This window comes from Rhinolophus sinicus, chromosome 16 (genome assembly GCF_057876585.1).
Source record: "Rhinolophus sinicus isolate RSI-liver-muscle chromosome 16, RSI-T2T, whole genome shotgun sequence".
NCBI classification, from domain to species: Eukaryota; Metazoa; Chordata; class Mammalia; order Chiroptera; family Rhinolophidae; genus Rhinolophus; species Rhinolophus sinicus.
Genome location: NC_142516.1, coordinates 27,648,570 through 27,665,454, shown reverse-complemented (window position 1 = coordinate 27,665,454; position 16,885 = coordinate 27,648,570). Strand labels below are relative to the sequence as shown.

General features: G+C 37.4%; 1 protein-coding gene across 1 annotated transcript in view; it reads right to left on the bottom strand.

Moving 5' to 3' along the window:
• TEX10 (testis expressed 10) overlaps nt 1-11,728 on the bottom strand; it is a 42,199-nt gene extending 30,471 nt beyond the window's left edge. The window contains 5 exon segments of the mRNA XM_019729232.3: nt 461-573; nt 5,096-5,339; nt 5,729-6,441; nt 7,958-8,146; nt 11,533-11,728. Of these exon segments, the coding sequence (XP_019584791.3) occupies nt 461-573; nt 5,096-5,339; nt 5,729-6,441; nt 7,958-8,137 (1,250 nt within the window). The 5' untranslated portion in view covers nt 8,138-8,146; nt 11,533-11,728.
• Nucleotides 11,729-16,885: the final 5,157 nt, after the last annotated feature.

Below are 16,885 nucleotides of genomic sequence, written 5' to 3'. Positions count from 1 at the left end.
TCTCCAATTTTCATTCTTCCTTCAGGCTATGTTACTGATAACACACTAATACTGATATTAGTTTCAGCTGATATATGAGAGCAACACTAGACGACTTTAAGAAACTCTCTTGCTCAGAGAGAATTACACAGTGCCTCTCCCAAAGAAACCACCCACCTCAGCAAATTTTATTAAATTCGTATTTACATAATTTTTGACACTCATTTAGCACAAAACAGTCACTTTACAGATTTCAAAAAAACAAAATTTTTTTTTAAAAGTGAAAACACATAAAAAATTAAACCAGTCCCAAGGCGTAAAGTGACTTGTATAAGATCAGCCAAACTACTGCTTTCATTTTTATTTCACAAAATCTAGATATAAACACCGTGTAGAAAGTCCTAAGTTAAGGCTAATTATTTTCTGATAATTTCAGGTTAACCACTTCTCAAGTCTATACAGTGACAAAGAATCACGATACCTTTTATTCATCTCTTTCCTTCTGTGCTTGGTTATTTCTTTTAAGGCATATGGAAAATGACTCATAAAATGGTGTTTGAAATCAATAAGATAATTCTTTCGAAGCCACGACTCCTATTAAAATAAGCAAAGATTAGAAAAACCTACTAGACACCATTTAAAAATAACCAATAAAACTTTAAGCAGAAATTTGATAACCTGTCAATATTCAACTGTAAATTTACCATTATACTACCTCTTCTGCTTTGACATAGTATGTATACAAATTTTAAAACCAGAATAAACTGTTAGGACATCCAATTTTCACCCACAGATCTTTTTGGCGTTTAAATAATTACTTTTACTTGCATTTATTTACTGTTTAAGAGAAAAAGGGAGAACGCAATGAGCTTCTCTAGCGTTCTTCAGCAGTATTTGTGAATGTATCATTTTCTCCTACTTGAAATAGTCTAATTCCAGATTACAACACTCTTATTTCCTCCTATCCAGAGGACCAACCATTCCATTTTGCCAGGGACTGAGGAGTTTCTTGGGATGTGAGACTTGAGGTGCTAAAATAGCAAGTCACCGCACAGCTTCCTGGTGTCCTTTACTGGATTCTTCTCTTCTTCCTGGCCTATAGACTCAACATCTCCTGGTGGATTTCTAATAGGCACCTTACATTTAACATAAATAAAATGAACTGTCATTTAGACCACAACACATCAATCCTTACTCCTCTTTCCTTCACTATGCACACCAGCAGTCCAGCTGTCTTTACCAGAATCCAGCTGCTTCTCACCACTTTAACCACTAGCTGCTATTCTACTCCAAACCACCTTTATCGCTTACTTAGGTTACTGGTCTTAACTGGTCTCCCTGCTTTTCCTCTTGCCCCACAAGTCAATTCTCTACAAAGCAGCCAGAATCATGATTAAAACATAAATCATGCTTCAAAATAATACAGGAAAGGAGAAAGAGAACAGGTGTGTAGGTAGAGCAAGGCTGGTCATCCATGGGATGGATGGTCTGAGTTTGGGCTCCACAATTTTGTTAGAGCTGGATGGTGAGCACATGTGAGTTCATTAATGTTCTATTTGTAAATTCAACATATTACAGTTAAATAAACATAATTCAGATCATGCTACTCCTCTGCTCAAAACCATCCGATGCTTTTCACCACACTCAGGTTAAAATCCAAATTTCTTACCATGGACCACAGGGTCCCACATGATCTGGCCACGGTCACTTTTTCTCCCTCATCTACCATTTTCCAAGTACGTCACTTGCACAGGCCTTCCTGCCACTCCTCAAATATGTCTAACTTGTTCTCACTTCAGGGCCTTTGCACTTGCTGTTCCCTATGCCTAGAAGGCTCTTCCCATAGGACTTCACAAGACTTGCTCCTTCATTGACATTCAAATGTCATGAAAGCATTTCCTGGCCACCTATTTTAAATAGCTCCCCTCACTCTGTTCCAGCACATAGTCTGTCTTTACCTTGCTTTATTTTCATCTTTCTCCCTAGTACTGACGTTATATATTTGTGTACCATATATCAACCCACCAGAAAGTAAGTACTGTGAAGGCAAGCCCTTTATCAGTCATGTTTCTCTGCATTCCCAAAGCCTAGACCAGCACCTGGCACATTGTAGAGCAGTGCTATTCAACAGACCGTTCTGCAATGATGGAATCGTTCTCTGTTGTCCAGTAAGTAGCCACTAGTCACATGCTGCTGAACACTTAAAATATGGCTAGTGTGACTGAAGAATTGAATCTGAATTAATTTAAATAGCCACATTTACAGATGATCAATAAATCTTTGACAAATGATTGTACATGGTTTCATAAACTCTAATCCTCATGGGAAAAAGACAACAGCTATGTAAGACATATAGACAAAAAAGTAGCAAGTATTAAATACAAAGCTAAGGGGCAGCCTGTTGGTTAGAGCGCAGTGCTCTTAACAACAAGGTTCCCGGTATGATCCCCACATGGGCCACTGTGAGCTGCGCCCTCCACAACTAGATTGAAACAACTACTTGACTTGGAGCTGATGGGTCCTGAAAAAAACACACTTAAATAAAAGTTAAAAAAAAAATACAAAGCTAAGACACAACAAAATTTCTATAGTGTAGAACTATAATACTGACCCTAAGGCTATTAGCACAAGAGCATAAAAACCCAAGTAAATTAAAAAGTTAATGTTAAACTGTATTTCACTTCTAAAACTACCTATACATTAAGGATATACATACTGTATCAGAAATAAGCAAACTCAGCTCAGTAAGGATCTGAGTCCTTAGGCACTGCAAATAAGAGTAAATGTACCTTGAGATTTCTTTTCAAAGCAGAGATCAAAGATTGTAAACTCCTAACAAGGATTTTAAAAAATACTACTTGAATAAAAATGAAATGTCTCAACTGTGTGACAAATACTAACAAACTAAATGCATTTAGCAAAACCTAAAAGCAGTCAGTGATTCTAAGATTGCACCTTGGATTAGGATTCCAATTCATCAATAGCAAACCTGTACATTTTCCAAGAGAAAAAAGCCACAATTCAGCCTGTAGTACATGACTTGAGTTTAAGGCCAAGGAATGCCATTTCATTCTTCCTAAAGTTTGAGCTGTTACAGTCATCCAATATTTTATACTAAGCTATAACTGAAGATGAATGAGAAAAGGGAACGGACAGTGGTAACAAAAAATAAACTAAAATGAATTTTCACGTCACTTTATACAATATACATATTTATACTACGTCTCTAACATATCCAGTTACTATAGTTCAACATAATAATTTGCTAAGGTAAATTAGAGAATTCTGCCAGTGGGTGCTTTTAAATATCATTCCTAATTAAATTAACACCCCGCCCCCCCAGTTTATTTCAACTTCACACAGTATTCCAATTTAGTATTCTACACAGCCTTCAACAATCTAAGCAGAAGTCTTCTGAACTTAGTATCTCATGTTAATAAACGCTAATAAATATAGTCATGTTATAATAGCACAGAATAATTCTAAAGCATACTTTAAATATCCATAAAATTAAGGCAGTGTTTAGATCCTTTGTCAGTGTTACGTGCATGAGATGAACCAAAAGCGGCACAATTAATGAATTTGCATTTGGTCCTACCAAATACTATTATTAAAGCAATAATAAACATCAGTGCCAATAAGTAACCAAACACCAAAATGCTTAGAATTTTTATTTCTCAGCTTTCTAAAAATGAAGGAAAGACTAGGTGCATGCTGAATATCATTACTTTTCATCTCTGGCTTAGCCTTTCAGTTGAAAATAGATCTACTCAAGACCGGAAATAATTATACTTTTCTAAGAAACTGTATGTATTATTACTGTCACTAGCCTACATCACAGATTAACTGCCATAAAGGACAAGGTTTGCTTTTGTAAAATCATACACTATACCTCTAACCATGATCAATTTCTTGCCAATGTATGCAATGAATCTTAAGAAATGCTCAAAATACCACCCTATTTGAAAAAACAATTCATCAAACATCCCTACAGATGGGTAGTTAACAGAAATAGAGCAAGCTCTTAAGCACACACCTTAGTATGATTACATAATGCTTTTCAAGATGATCAAATACTATTTTTAATTTATCCCTAGTCTTATTTTATATAGCACACAAACTCAATGTAAACTTCGGCTTGAAATAAAAAAAATTAAAACCAAAACACTGCCTCATCAGTTTTATTATACATATGTAGGCAAGTTCAAGGTTTCACACTTGCCTAGTCAAAAGTCCTTGCAAGAATTCTTCTACAAACCAGATGGTTCGCTTTAAAGTATTGTTCCTGCAGCTGCCCTTGTTAAGTGTGCTACCATATTAATTTAACACCAATTGCTCTTAGAGCTTGTTCTTCCTTACTTGTACCATGCACTACAGATTATATTCGCTATAACACAACACTTAAAAAAAGATGCCAACATTCAATTCTCCCCAAACAGCAGGTTAAATTTACTCATTAAGAAACATGTCTTTACTACCAGCTTTCTAGTAAAAAACTATTTGACTTAGAATTCACTTTGGTTAACTTCACTCACACCCTACCTAAACTACAGCTTACCTGCAGTAAAGGTAACTTTTAGAAATGTTTTCTGACCTGACATCCTTTATCAAAAGAAAAGCATACACTAACCAAATTTGTGTGCAGCTTCTTTTCTAAAACACAGCAGTTTAAAAACAGCTCAGGGTTGGTTATGAGCTCTTCAGTTTGGTTCATTTCTGCTAAACTTGGCTGTGTGGCACAAACTGAAAGACACTACTTAATAAGCAACGTTTTTAATCCTATAAGAGGCCTCCAGAAACTACAATGTTCCTACATAATCACCCTGCCATAATCAACAAATTGTAACCTTATTGTGAATTATAGCTGATGAAAACAAATGAAACCAAGCACATTAAGTTATACATTTAACTTTCAATTTTTAAAAAAATATTCAGGTAATCTCACAAAACTATTTTAATTTGTAGTATGGGGCAAAAGAAAGAAACAAGTTTACAGTTAAACCCTGGGAACTTTTTGGAAAATGCACAACCAATTAATAGTAATATGCTAACATCTAATCCACCTATTTATGATAAAAGGCATTACTAAGAAAATAAAGAACCCATTAGTTCTCACCAATTTATGGGTTTCATCATGTTGTTTAGAGAGTTTCCATAGAAGGGAAATAATGTTAAGAACTTGCTGCATAACCTGCAGTGGCTCTCGTTCTATACCATTTCCAACAGAAGCAGCTAGTTGTGGAGGCACAGCTTCAATCCAACACTCAATTAACAATGGAATTATTATCTCAATAAATCCTTTCAAATTTTCAGTAGATGACAGGCCTTCATCCACACTGCCTAGTCCTCCAACCAGGTACCTAATAAGGAAGGGTAAGAATGAAAAAAAATTCAATGCTTAAAAATTGTTATTCCTTGCTTAATGTAAATCTTAAATATAAAGTACCAGTAAAATGAAGTACCATGAATTGATAATTACATTGATCAAGACTAGTAAGAAAAATAAAATTCTCAGATGACAAAGCCGAGAGACTATCAAGTTTTACTTCTCATTAGGCTTTGCTAGAAATGAGTAAGTTAATATACTTTCAAATGACTCCTCCCATCAGTAAATAAAACCAAATCATGGGTAACTATATGAAAACGATGAAAGACAACTGCATGTCTTCCCATCATTAGCCATCAATGGTCAGCAGTTATAATTCAATATAGGAAAACTGAGTGTGGACATAACTGAAATCCTTCTTACCGTAGCCTGAACTGTGAACTGACATTTGGCTGTGAACCCCCATTTTCATAAACCTGGATGTGTTGCTGGTCGTTGGCATGTTCCTTCCAGTTGATAAAAATGGAGTTGCTAGTGGCATGGTTATTTTCTTTTTGTTCCTGAAGTCCTTCACTTTCTCTCAACCTACTGGATCCATCTGCCAAGGCCTGAAGGAATTTACTTAGTCTCACTAAGACTTTCAGCCTCCACTGCTGAGAAGTGAGTCTCCGATTAGGATTTACAGAAAGTATCCAGGACTGGGATCTGTCTCTATTTATCAGTCCTTTGGACAGCTGCTGATGAGAAATAAGTTCTACAAAATTCTTAAGCAATATACTGCTACGGCCAGTAATTAGAGCTGGGTACTGTTCCAGCAGAATGTCCAAAACTTTTAAAGAGTCCTCCTGAATTCCTTCAGTAATGTGAGTCATGGCACTAGAGAGATGGGCACTTACCAAAGGAAAAAATGGAGAAATTTGTTCAGCTCGTATTTGGGGGGCCAGGAATTGAAGAAGTTGAACTGCTGCTAATCGTACATTAGCATCTTTATCTGTAAACACAGCAGCCACTTCACTTAATATGTTTGAAAGGTGTGCATCAATTATAAATGGGTACTGAGACAAAAGGTCTTTAAGTCCAAGAAGAGCACTTTGCTTAACCCCAGCATTGTAGTGATGCATCTGTGATAGCAAATCCTATAAATAAATGTAAAAACACAGGTTTTAGGTATACATACACATGCACACACACTTATATATACACACACACATACACATTATATCATTTTCAAATAAAAATGCTAACAAAAACTATGCCAGTAAACACACTCCTTGGGGAAACTGCTTCAGTATTTCCAAATGTTACTTAGCTTTTATTAAGATCAGAAACACAGTTTTATCTTTAAAATAGTTTTAGCTTAATAAAAACATCACATAATTTTCAGTTAGAATTTTGTTTTTGAAAATAACCTGCATGCAGGCTTAGGCATGATATCATTTAGAATGACAGTGATCACCATCACTATTTAAAGACCTACTATGTACCAAACATATGTTAGGTGCATTTATATACCCAACAGGCCTTTTCTGCCTATTTTAAATAGTTTTTCAGTGTGTGTATGTATTTTATTCAGAGTATAACATTTGACAACTTTATTTGTGGAATAATTTACGTAATCTGTGGGGAAAAACAATGACTGCCAATACCTTTTCGGTATTATTTAAGCTTTGGAGCTTAAAAGCAAAACTGAAAAATGTATATGCCCACAGAGTTGTTCACTAATATTTGTAACAGCATTATTCATAAAAGTCATAAAGAGAACAACCAAATGTCCATCAACTGATGAGTAATAAAACTCATGATGAGTAATAAAACTTCAGTGACATACCTTGTACTAAAACACTATTTGACAACACAAAGAAATGAAATACTGCTCTGATACATGCTATAACATGGATGAACCTCAAAAACATGCTAAGTGAAAAACCAGTAACAAAATACCAGGTATTGTTTGATTCCATTTATATGAAATGCCCAGAAGAGGCAAATCTATACAAATATAAAGTAGATTAGTGGCTGCCTAGAGCTGAGGGTAAGGAATGGGGCATCACTTCTAATAGGTATAGAGCTTCTTTCTGAAGTTATTAAAAACGTTCTAAAATTAGATCACTATGATAGCAGCATAACTGTAAATATTTTAAACAACAATGAATTGTACACTTTATATGGGTGAATTTTATCATGTGTAAATTACATTTCAATAAAATTGTTAAATTTTTAAGCAAAACTATTGCTCAAACATCAATTAACTTCACAGATTTACTATGAACTTGTAATAAGCTATGTGCTATGAGGGTTCAAAAATGAGGAAGACAGTATCTTATCTCAATGAGCTACAAAAACAGCTGGAAAACTGAAACAGCAAAAACCTGACACATTAAACACATCAAAAAGTTAAACACAAGATATTTCCAGATGATATATTAAATCATCAAATAAGTACACAAGGGAGAAATCACTGTGGATTTAGTTGAGCGAGTCTTTCTGGAGGAGATGGGAAAGCTGCAGTGGCAACATCATATTTGGGTAACAGATGAATTCCAAACTTCAACTATAGATAAATCCTAAGAGTTAAAACAACTTTTCATAAAAAACATAACATTCTAGATGATTTCAAAGAAAATCTAACTTTATCAAAACAATATGATTTACCTTTATGTTAAGTTTTCTATTGTTTGTTGGAAGTGTTCCATCCTCTTTGAGTTGCTCAGGCAGATGTATAGTCTTTGTTTTAAAGTTTGTAACAGTAGCATTTTCTAACTTGGGCTTCTTTTTACCAACTTTTAGTTTCACTTTTTGAAAATCATCTTGGCGTTTTCTTTTTTTGGTCATTCTTGAGTGCTAAACGAAAATAATTTATTTTAAAAATGGATAAAGACAAATGATAAAAGAATAAAGAAAGTATTTCCCAACATTTACATTACTCTACCATGTATTCAAAGATAATGAATCAAGAATCAAAACCAATAGTGACTATACTAAAGGATGAAAACATTAAATGGAAAATACCTTTGTGAAGTGCCAAAAAAAAGATCAGTTTAGCCAAGATTGTAAAGAGGAATCATTAACAATAAGGCAACCGGCTTGCCACTGATTTGTCAAGGTTTCTTAGCCATGGAACCTTGTGTCAAGCAATGTGCTAAATGGAAAGCTTTTGAAAAACTTTGAGGGGGTAGGGACTCAGAGGGTGGGTTGGAAAGCAGCACAGAGTTGCTAGAGATATACCTTCTATCTAGTGGGAAGCTCCCGGCCCTTAGAATTCCCCCCAAAGGAACCTCTAACAAAACAAAGTTTGAAAACCAATGTTATTATTAATGCGGTCTGTAATAGGACAAGTTTCATGAACCTAAGCGGGATGCTGAAAAAATGGGTAAGAATCAGATATGCAAGCAAGGAGAATTCACAAGCAAGGAAAATGGTACAGATCAGGAGGAGGGGATAAGCCTACAGACAAAAATGAAGACGCCAGCATTTTGAACACCAGAAGTTAAAATTAGATATAAAAACGAAAGTTTCCAAAAAACAGGATTAAAAACAGTATAAAAGGAAATAAAGTGTGACAGAGGGATAAGGAACAAGACCAGCTAGGCCACTATTATAATAAATAACTCAGGCACAACCTGGTCAACCTACATCCAAATTTTCCCACTTACACACAAAATCTTTGATCTGTGCCTCCTACCCATTCCCAGGCCACTTCTTAAGTTCTTTATTTCTACCCTAGACTGTTCAAGTTTTCCCACAGGTATTCTTGCCTTCTCTCTAGTGTCTACTCCGAAGCCCATTTGCTAGTCACCAGAGAGCTCTTTCTAAACACAAATCTGACCAACACGCAGTTTTTCAGGTGCTCCCTTACAGTAAACTAAGCTAGACATATCAGGTACTTCCTAACTTCCTCGCCAGCTTTTTCTTCCTGCAAGCTAACTTCTATTTAAAAAATACCCTCCTATACGTAGAACCAGCTCAGCTCTTCTTGAAGCTTTCCACACGCTGCAAGAACAATAAATTCTACCTTCCACTGTACACCCACTGGAGTATGTTTAGTACCTCTGGAATAAATAAAACTTCTCCTGGCCTATCATAATTATCCTACGCCCAGCTATTTTTTTTTTTTTTTTTTAAGTCACAATGCTATACATAGGAGTACAAAAAATTTGAGTAAAATGAAGGTTTACATTATTGTGAGAGTAATAAAATGGAAGATGCAAGACTGGGCAGCTCAAGATCTATGACAATTATGTCCAAACACATGTGACTTCATTAGAGTCCATGGGCTAGGATCTGGCTACACAGATTCTAGAGCCAAACTGATCAGGTTCTTATCCAGACTGCAACTTTCTAGCTGTAGTTAACCACTGTGCTCAGTTTTTACCTACAAAATAGGGATAAAAATACTTCATTATACAGTTGTTATAAGGTAGGATGAAGAGCAAATGAGTTCACTATTTGTAAAACATTCAGAACTGACTGTGCCTAGCACACTGATAAACATACAACCCATAAGCACAAACATGTATATTGTCTTAAAATCTCAGGATTAGTGCATACCAAGCACAATATTAGATGCACTATTTAAATTAACACTCTATTCTCACAAAACCATGTGAAGATGGAACTAAACCCATTTAAAGATGTGGCTTAGGAAGGTTTGTCAGTCCTTTATTAAGGCGTCCAAGAGAGATTCATATACATGACAGAGGTCTGCAAAACAAGTTTTATGTTATACATACTGGAATTAAGGTGAGCACTGGGAAATTGTGCGGCAAAATGGCTCAATTTATTTCATTCATGCCATTCCCAAGTTTTCATCCCACCCACACCTCTAGTTATCCCAGTCTTACAAAAAAAAAAAAAGTAAAACCTAAAAAGAAGGACCTAATACTCACCTGGCCTCTTTCAATATAAAAATGGCTTTCCTTAATTAAGCAAGCACACTTTTGTGAGCTTTCCCTACAATTTTATTAATAGCTAGTACCAGATATGGAAGTAAATCAGAAAAATCAAATGAATTACCCTCCACCCTTCAATCCTCTGTGCTATCTGTTGCCACTAATTACCTGATTACCTGACTGGTGTCTAACACACAGTCTGTCAAAGCTTATGCCATATTATCCACCACTTTGTATTTGTCATACTACTGTTTTCCCTCCGTTTGGAAAATTAAGATGGCCCTTCCTTGACTTTTTTTGAAGCTGGTAAAATTATCTTTATGGTATACAGAGAGCATTTGTATAGGAACGCTTAAGTTCTATTAGCAGTTTTTGTTATTTTCACTGAAAATAAAAATTTTCAAGCACAGCAAATCAAACAGTCCGCCTAAGCCACGTCTTACAGTAGCCGGTATTGAACAGAAGGAAGGTACTCCAGTCTCAAGGGCTGAACTCTCTCTCATCACTGGACATCCTGCATAGGTGAACCCCAAAGTTTTAAAACTGAACTCCATGTAATCCAACTGTAGGTCTTCTCATTTCAACAAAAGTGAGATCTTGGCGTATCAGGATTTCAACCTAACCGAATTCCAGCTAATTTGTCTGCCACCTCATTACCCTGATTTCCAAATTCTTTCCCCTCCCCCACCTCCCCCCAAAAAATCAAGGAGAAAGCACGCTGCACCCAGCCTTTGAAAAATACCCTCTCCAACCCTTTACGCTCACGAATTCCCCCAGACTCTACTGAGGGGACCAATCCGAGACACCAGACTTCCATTAATAAAATGCCCCAGGCAGGGGCGACTCGAGAAAACAAACCGGTGGTCGGGTTCTGCTCGGTACAGAGCGCTTAACCCTCCACACCTGGATGGCGAGAGGGCCGATAAGCAGACGGCTGCTCATCCCCACCCCAAGTCTTCGGTCCCGCATCCCAGAATCAAAACCCTGTGGGTTTTCAGAAACTATCGTTGCTTCTACTCCGGTGGACCTCAGTCAGGACCACAGTCGGGGAAGTGGGGCCCAATCAACGCACACCGGCCTGAAAGTCTCTCAGACCTGAAACCGCTCGAACCCGCCCAGTCAGTTGAGGCTCTTCAAATGCCCGCAGGCACCCGCCCCGCGGAGGCTCAGCACCCCAGCCCTGCTCCGCGGGGGGCGGTGGCCGGGCCCCGGGGGAAGGGGGGGCGCAGACGGGCCACAGCCGGCCCTGCCCTCCTGGGCCCCCGACGAGGGGGCGACGGCTCCGCACGCAGTCCCATGCCTAGGGCGGGCCTGGCCCCATGGTTGGCGGCTGCTCACCTGAAGGCCCAGCTGGGGCTGGAGCACAGAGGCAGAAAAGAGCGTCCGAACGGAAGCCCACGGAGCGACAGCGTGCCCCACCGGCCACAGGCTCTCGCTCCTGGAGCGTGTTTTCAAATCGCCTCGTCCTCACGCGGCCGCGTCTCCTTCCGCCGCCCGGAAATAGGGCCCCTCCTCCGCCGCGCTGCGCTCACGTGACCTCGGCCCGCAGCCGCGCTCAGGCCGGGAGGCTGGGAGGCGGGAGTGGCAGGCCCCGCCCCCAGGGGGAGAGCGCCCTCACCGGAAGCCCATGGCGCTCCTGGTAGGGGAGGGGGGGAGTGCAGGACCTGAGGACAAACGTGAGGATAAAGCTGAGTCCTGGGTCCTGCCCTGACCTTGTCCGACCTGCGTCGGGATATCGTCCAGGTTACAGCTGCTTGACGTCATGCCTTTTCTCCCTACGCTCGACCACGGTTCTTCAGACCTAAAGGCACATTCAAAGAAGAATATAAGTTGAATTGAAAAAGGGAGAAGTTTGGGACTGCAAGGACCATAGAATTCCTGGGGACATTAACCTGGATGGAGCAGTTAAGAATTATTTGACAGAGGGCAAAATACACCTAGTAGCTGGACTCTTAGTCGAGGATTTTCCCTAATATTTCAGTTTCTCAGCATTAAGATTCCTGCTACTGAAATTAAAGGGGCCCAGGGAAATTAAAGGAGATTAAAATGTATAGAAAGGGAATGAGAAAGCAAGGAGAATGGGTCTTTGAAAGATAGCCTTGCGAAAGACTGGCAGTTGGGGGTGGAGAAAAAAGCCCCAGGTATGGATTCAAATTTGTCTCTACAGCCTACCAGATATAAAACTTAGTGAAGTTAACAATGGTATGAGTCTCAGTTACTGGGTAGAGATTCAGAGCAGTGGTTTCTGAGGTACGGAGAGAACCAAGCTCTGGGACTAAGACCGTGACTATTCTGTGATCAGAGATAAAGAGGCAGACCATGATGACCATTTCTCTTTTCCCTGGCAACACACAATAGCCTTCTTTGAATCCACTATAAATAAACATTTGGGAATCATCAGGATTATATGGCATTGTATGGTATTAAAAATCATGAGACTGGATTAGAAGATGAAAGGTTTGTTGCCATTCAGACATGTGCCCTGAACTCCAAACTCCTATTTATCAGCTTATTCAACATTTCCGTTGGATATCACTATACATCTCAAGGTCAACGTGTCCAAAATAGAACTCCGGATTTTCCACCTGAAATCAACTCTTCCTCCAGCTTCCTCATCTCAAATAGCAACTCCATCCTTCCAGTCGTTCAAGCCAAAACCTTTGGGGTTTGGGCCGGGCTTCTGTCTTTCACAACTCACATTTAATCCATCAGGAAAAATCTGTTGACTATACCTTCAAACACATCCTGACTTCCACCACTTAACACCACCTCCCTGGCTGCCATCATTATCCAAACCGTCTCATGATCACTGTAGAAGTCCTCTGAATAAGTCTCCCTTCCTCCACCATTGCAGTCTAGTGTCTTCCCCCTACAGTCTAATACCAGCAGAGCAGCTGTGATTCTTTAAAAATCTAAGTCAGGTCAGGTCACTCTTTGGCTTAAAATCCCTCAATAGCTTCCCATTTCATTTGCAGTAAAAGCCAGTATTATTAGGAGGGCCTCAAGGTCTGCTGTATTTTGAGTCCCTTAACCTCCAGGCAGTCCTCCTACCACTGTCTTCTTTTGCACTCTGCTCTAGCCACTCTTGTTTTTTGCCTGTGGCAAAGTGGGCCTGGTGATATAGCTGACAGAAGTGCTGGTGACCTGGCTAAAGGAAGCAGCCCGTCTTCAGCAATAGTCAACTGTTAAGGTAAGGGAATGCAAATCACGTTTTCAAGGAAAAAAACAAAAAACAAGTTCAGAAATGTTTATGAGAAATCTGATCTTTAAAGATTGGTGAGCAAGTACATTTTGTGTCCTATTTTAAAACACTGTGTGAGCCAAACAAAATACTTATGAGCAGGTTGCCAGTTCACAACCTCTGTTTTAAGATATAAAAAGTATGTACAGGAAGATGGGCTTTTTCCAACTCGAAGTGATGAACTAAATAATTACAAGGAATGTCTGCTTATCTGAGCAGAATAGACCTTTGATAAATAACAAGCATATAACTAATCAAGGTCCTTGACCCATGCCAGAAAAAACATGTATAATGAACATGCATTCTAGAATCTGTAGGATATTCCACCTTCAAAATCTGTACAGTTGGCCACACAAACCACTATATTAGTTTCCTGGGGCTACCGAAACAAAATACCACAAAGTAGTGGCTTAAACAACAGAAACCTATTGGCTCTCAGTTCTGGGGACTAGAAATCTAAAATCAAGGTGTTAGCGGGGTTGGTTCCTTCTGAGAGTTCTGAGGGAGAATCTTTTGCAGGTTTCTCTCCTAGCTCCTGGCAGCCCTAGATATTCTTTGGCTTGTAGGAGGCATTCTCTCTGTGTGTCTTCCCTCTGTGTGTGTCTGTATCCAAATTTCCTCTTTTTTTAAGGATACCAGTTGTATTAGACCCCACCCTAATGACCTCATTGTAACTTGACTACCTCTGTAGAGACCCTATCTCCAAATAAGTTCACCTTCTTCAGGGGTTAGGACTTCAACATATCTATTTAGAGGAACACAATTCAAACCATAACAGCTGCTAAGATCCGTGTCCAGAAATGCCTGTATTTCACCATCTGAACATCCTCTCCTTTTTGTCTATGCTCGGAAGCATCCCAAGATTCTAGGTTAAGAAACTTACTACTACACAGTCTAGTTAACATTTGCAGCTTGTCTTTTTATACTGGGCTTCCAATTAATATTTGACTTGGAAATAGGGTACCACTGCTAAAACAATTGAAACCCTGTTAATCAAATACACTTGACTTTATAATGCCAAGGCAAATAATAAAACAATAAACATATTAAACTGAATCTTACCTTATCTTTCAGAGCTATTACTAACACAAAAAGCAGAGATTCTTTGAAGAAAGATGAAAAGGATGAGTTGACATTTGGTACTATAACCAGGGACAAAAATTCAAATCATTCTCTGGGAATTGATTGATATGACATATGAAAATTACTTGGCACACTGTCTTGAGCATCGTTAAGTCCTCCAAAAATGACAACAAATATCACTATTGATGATGTGTCATTGGGCCCTATTCATACAAAATGAAACTTTTAGTCAGGTTTCTTAGATAAAGTAACAAGAAAGCAGTTCTGCCTTTAAATTAAAAGGAATTTATTTAGAAAATATTGAGTAATATGAATGGCCAGGAAGACTGCCCATCCAAGCTTGGAAAAAGACAACAAGGAAGGAGATCAGCCGATAGCCAGCAGTACAACCACCATTACACCACAAAATCAATCCAAAACATAAAAATGGGAAATGAGGAAGTGAAATTATCTCAATTTGTAGATATGATTGTATACCTGAAAAAATATCAACTAAAAACTACTACAAACAATAAGAATTCAGAAAGTGTAAGGCAATATGAAATTAACATTTAGAAGTCAATACACTTCACATACAAAATCAATAACCAGTTAGACATACGATGGAAAAGAAGGCCCCATTTACAATAGCAGCCAGAACAGATAAATTTCCTAGGATTGAATAAAAAATCCTAAAGATGTTGATTCTCCCTAAATTAATTGGTAAATTGAATGAGATCTGAATAAATATGTCAACAGGTTTTTTCCTAGACCTACAACAAGCTGATTAAAATTTGTATATGAATAATTAAACAAGCAATAATGGCCAACAAAATTTTGAAAAAGAAAAGGAATGTGGGGGAGGGGGAGTCAGCCCTATTAGATATGAAAATATAAAACTTCAAAAATTCAAAATGTGATTTTGGCATATAGAATAGACAAACCAATGGAACAAAATACAAAGTCTAGAAATAGAACCAAAGAAATATAAGAATTTAGTATATTGCAAAGATGACATCTCATCTCAATGGTATAAAGATAAATGGTTTACACAAATTAGGAGCCATATGGAAAAAGATAATGTTGGGGCCATACTTCACATATTACATTAAAAGACATAAATTTAAAAAACAAATCCATAAATGTCCCAGAAAACAAAATGGGTGAATTATTTTATGATTTTGGACTTCTACTAGAACTTAAAATTTAAATGCTCGGAAAAAAAGTTTTAAAAATTTGATTACAGGCTTTTCCCAAACCTTTTAGAAATTTTCTGCATGGCCAAAAAAAACTGAAGTCAAAAGACATGACAATTTTGGAAAAAATATTTTCAACTCATTTCACAGCTAAAGGATTAATTGTGCTAATAAATAAAGAACTCCTAGAAACAAAGAAAAAAAGATCAAGTACTTGGTAGAAAAATGTTTATTTCCAGACAGTTTACAGAAAAAGAAATACAAATCACCCTACGTAAAAGATATTCAACCTGACTCACAAAAAGAGAAATTCAAAGTAAGAGATCATTTATGGTCAGAAATTTATTTTTTTTAATATTACCTCAAAAATTTTAAGACAATAAATTACACACACACAAAGCTACGCTATAATTATGATTAGTTTCTGAAAACAATGGGTGAGTAAACATGAGTCCCACCAAGTAGTTCAATAGTTCTCCATAGTTTTGAAATTCTAAGATTAATTTTTAATTTTTTCACATGTGAACAATTGTTTTTTCTTACTTTTATGAATTCTATAAAATAAATAATGAGCCTGGAATTTTCTTACTGTGTTTATAGTAGACGTATTCGTAACTCAGTTGCTACAATTTACTTTTAATATAAAACACGGAATACAAACACACTAAATATGAGAGAATGATAATGACATATAGGGAAACAGGCATTCCCACTGGTGGAAGAGATAAACTGGTGCTTTTCAGGAAGACACTTTTCAATATGCAGTAAAAAGCTAAAAAAGTGGACTTCCACTAGTAGACATCTATTCTAAAGAAATAACCAAATATGTAAGTAAAGATTTATGTATAAAAAATGTACAAGAATGTTTATCCCATCAATGTTTACAGAGTGAAAAATCAGAAACAATCTAAATGTCCAGTGGTTAAGGAATGAGTACATAAAGTACAACAAATCCTTAAGAAAATATGTACTAAAACCTTTTAAAATCATATTTTTAAAGAATATTTAAGGTTATGGGGAAAACTTCAGTGGAAAAATTGGACAAAAAAGTAGACCAGAGGAATTTTCTTGTTGTAGAAATGTTCCAGCTAATAAATGAGGCAGGAATGACAGAATTAAAACGTTACCATTTTGCAACCCTTAGTAAATAAATAGATCTAGGACACAATCATCAATCTGCTAAATCACAAAC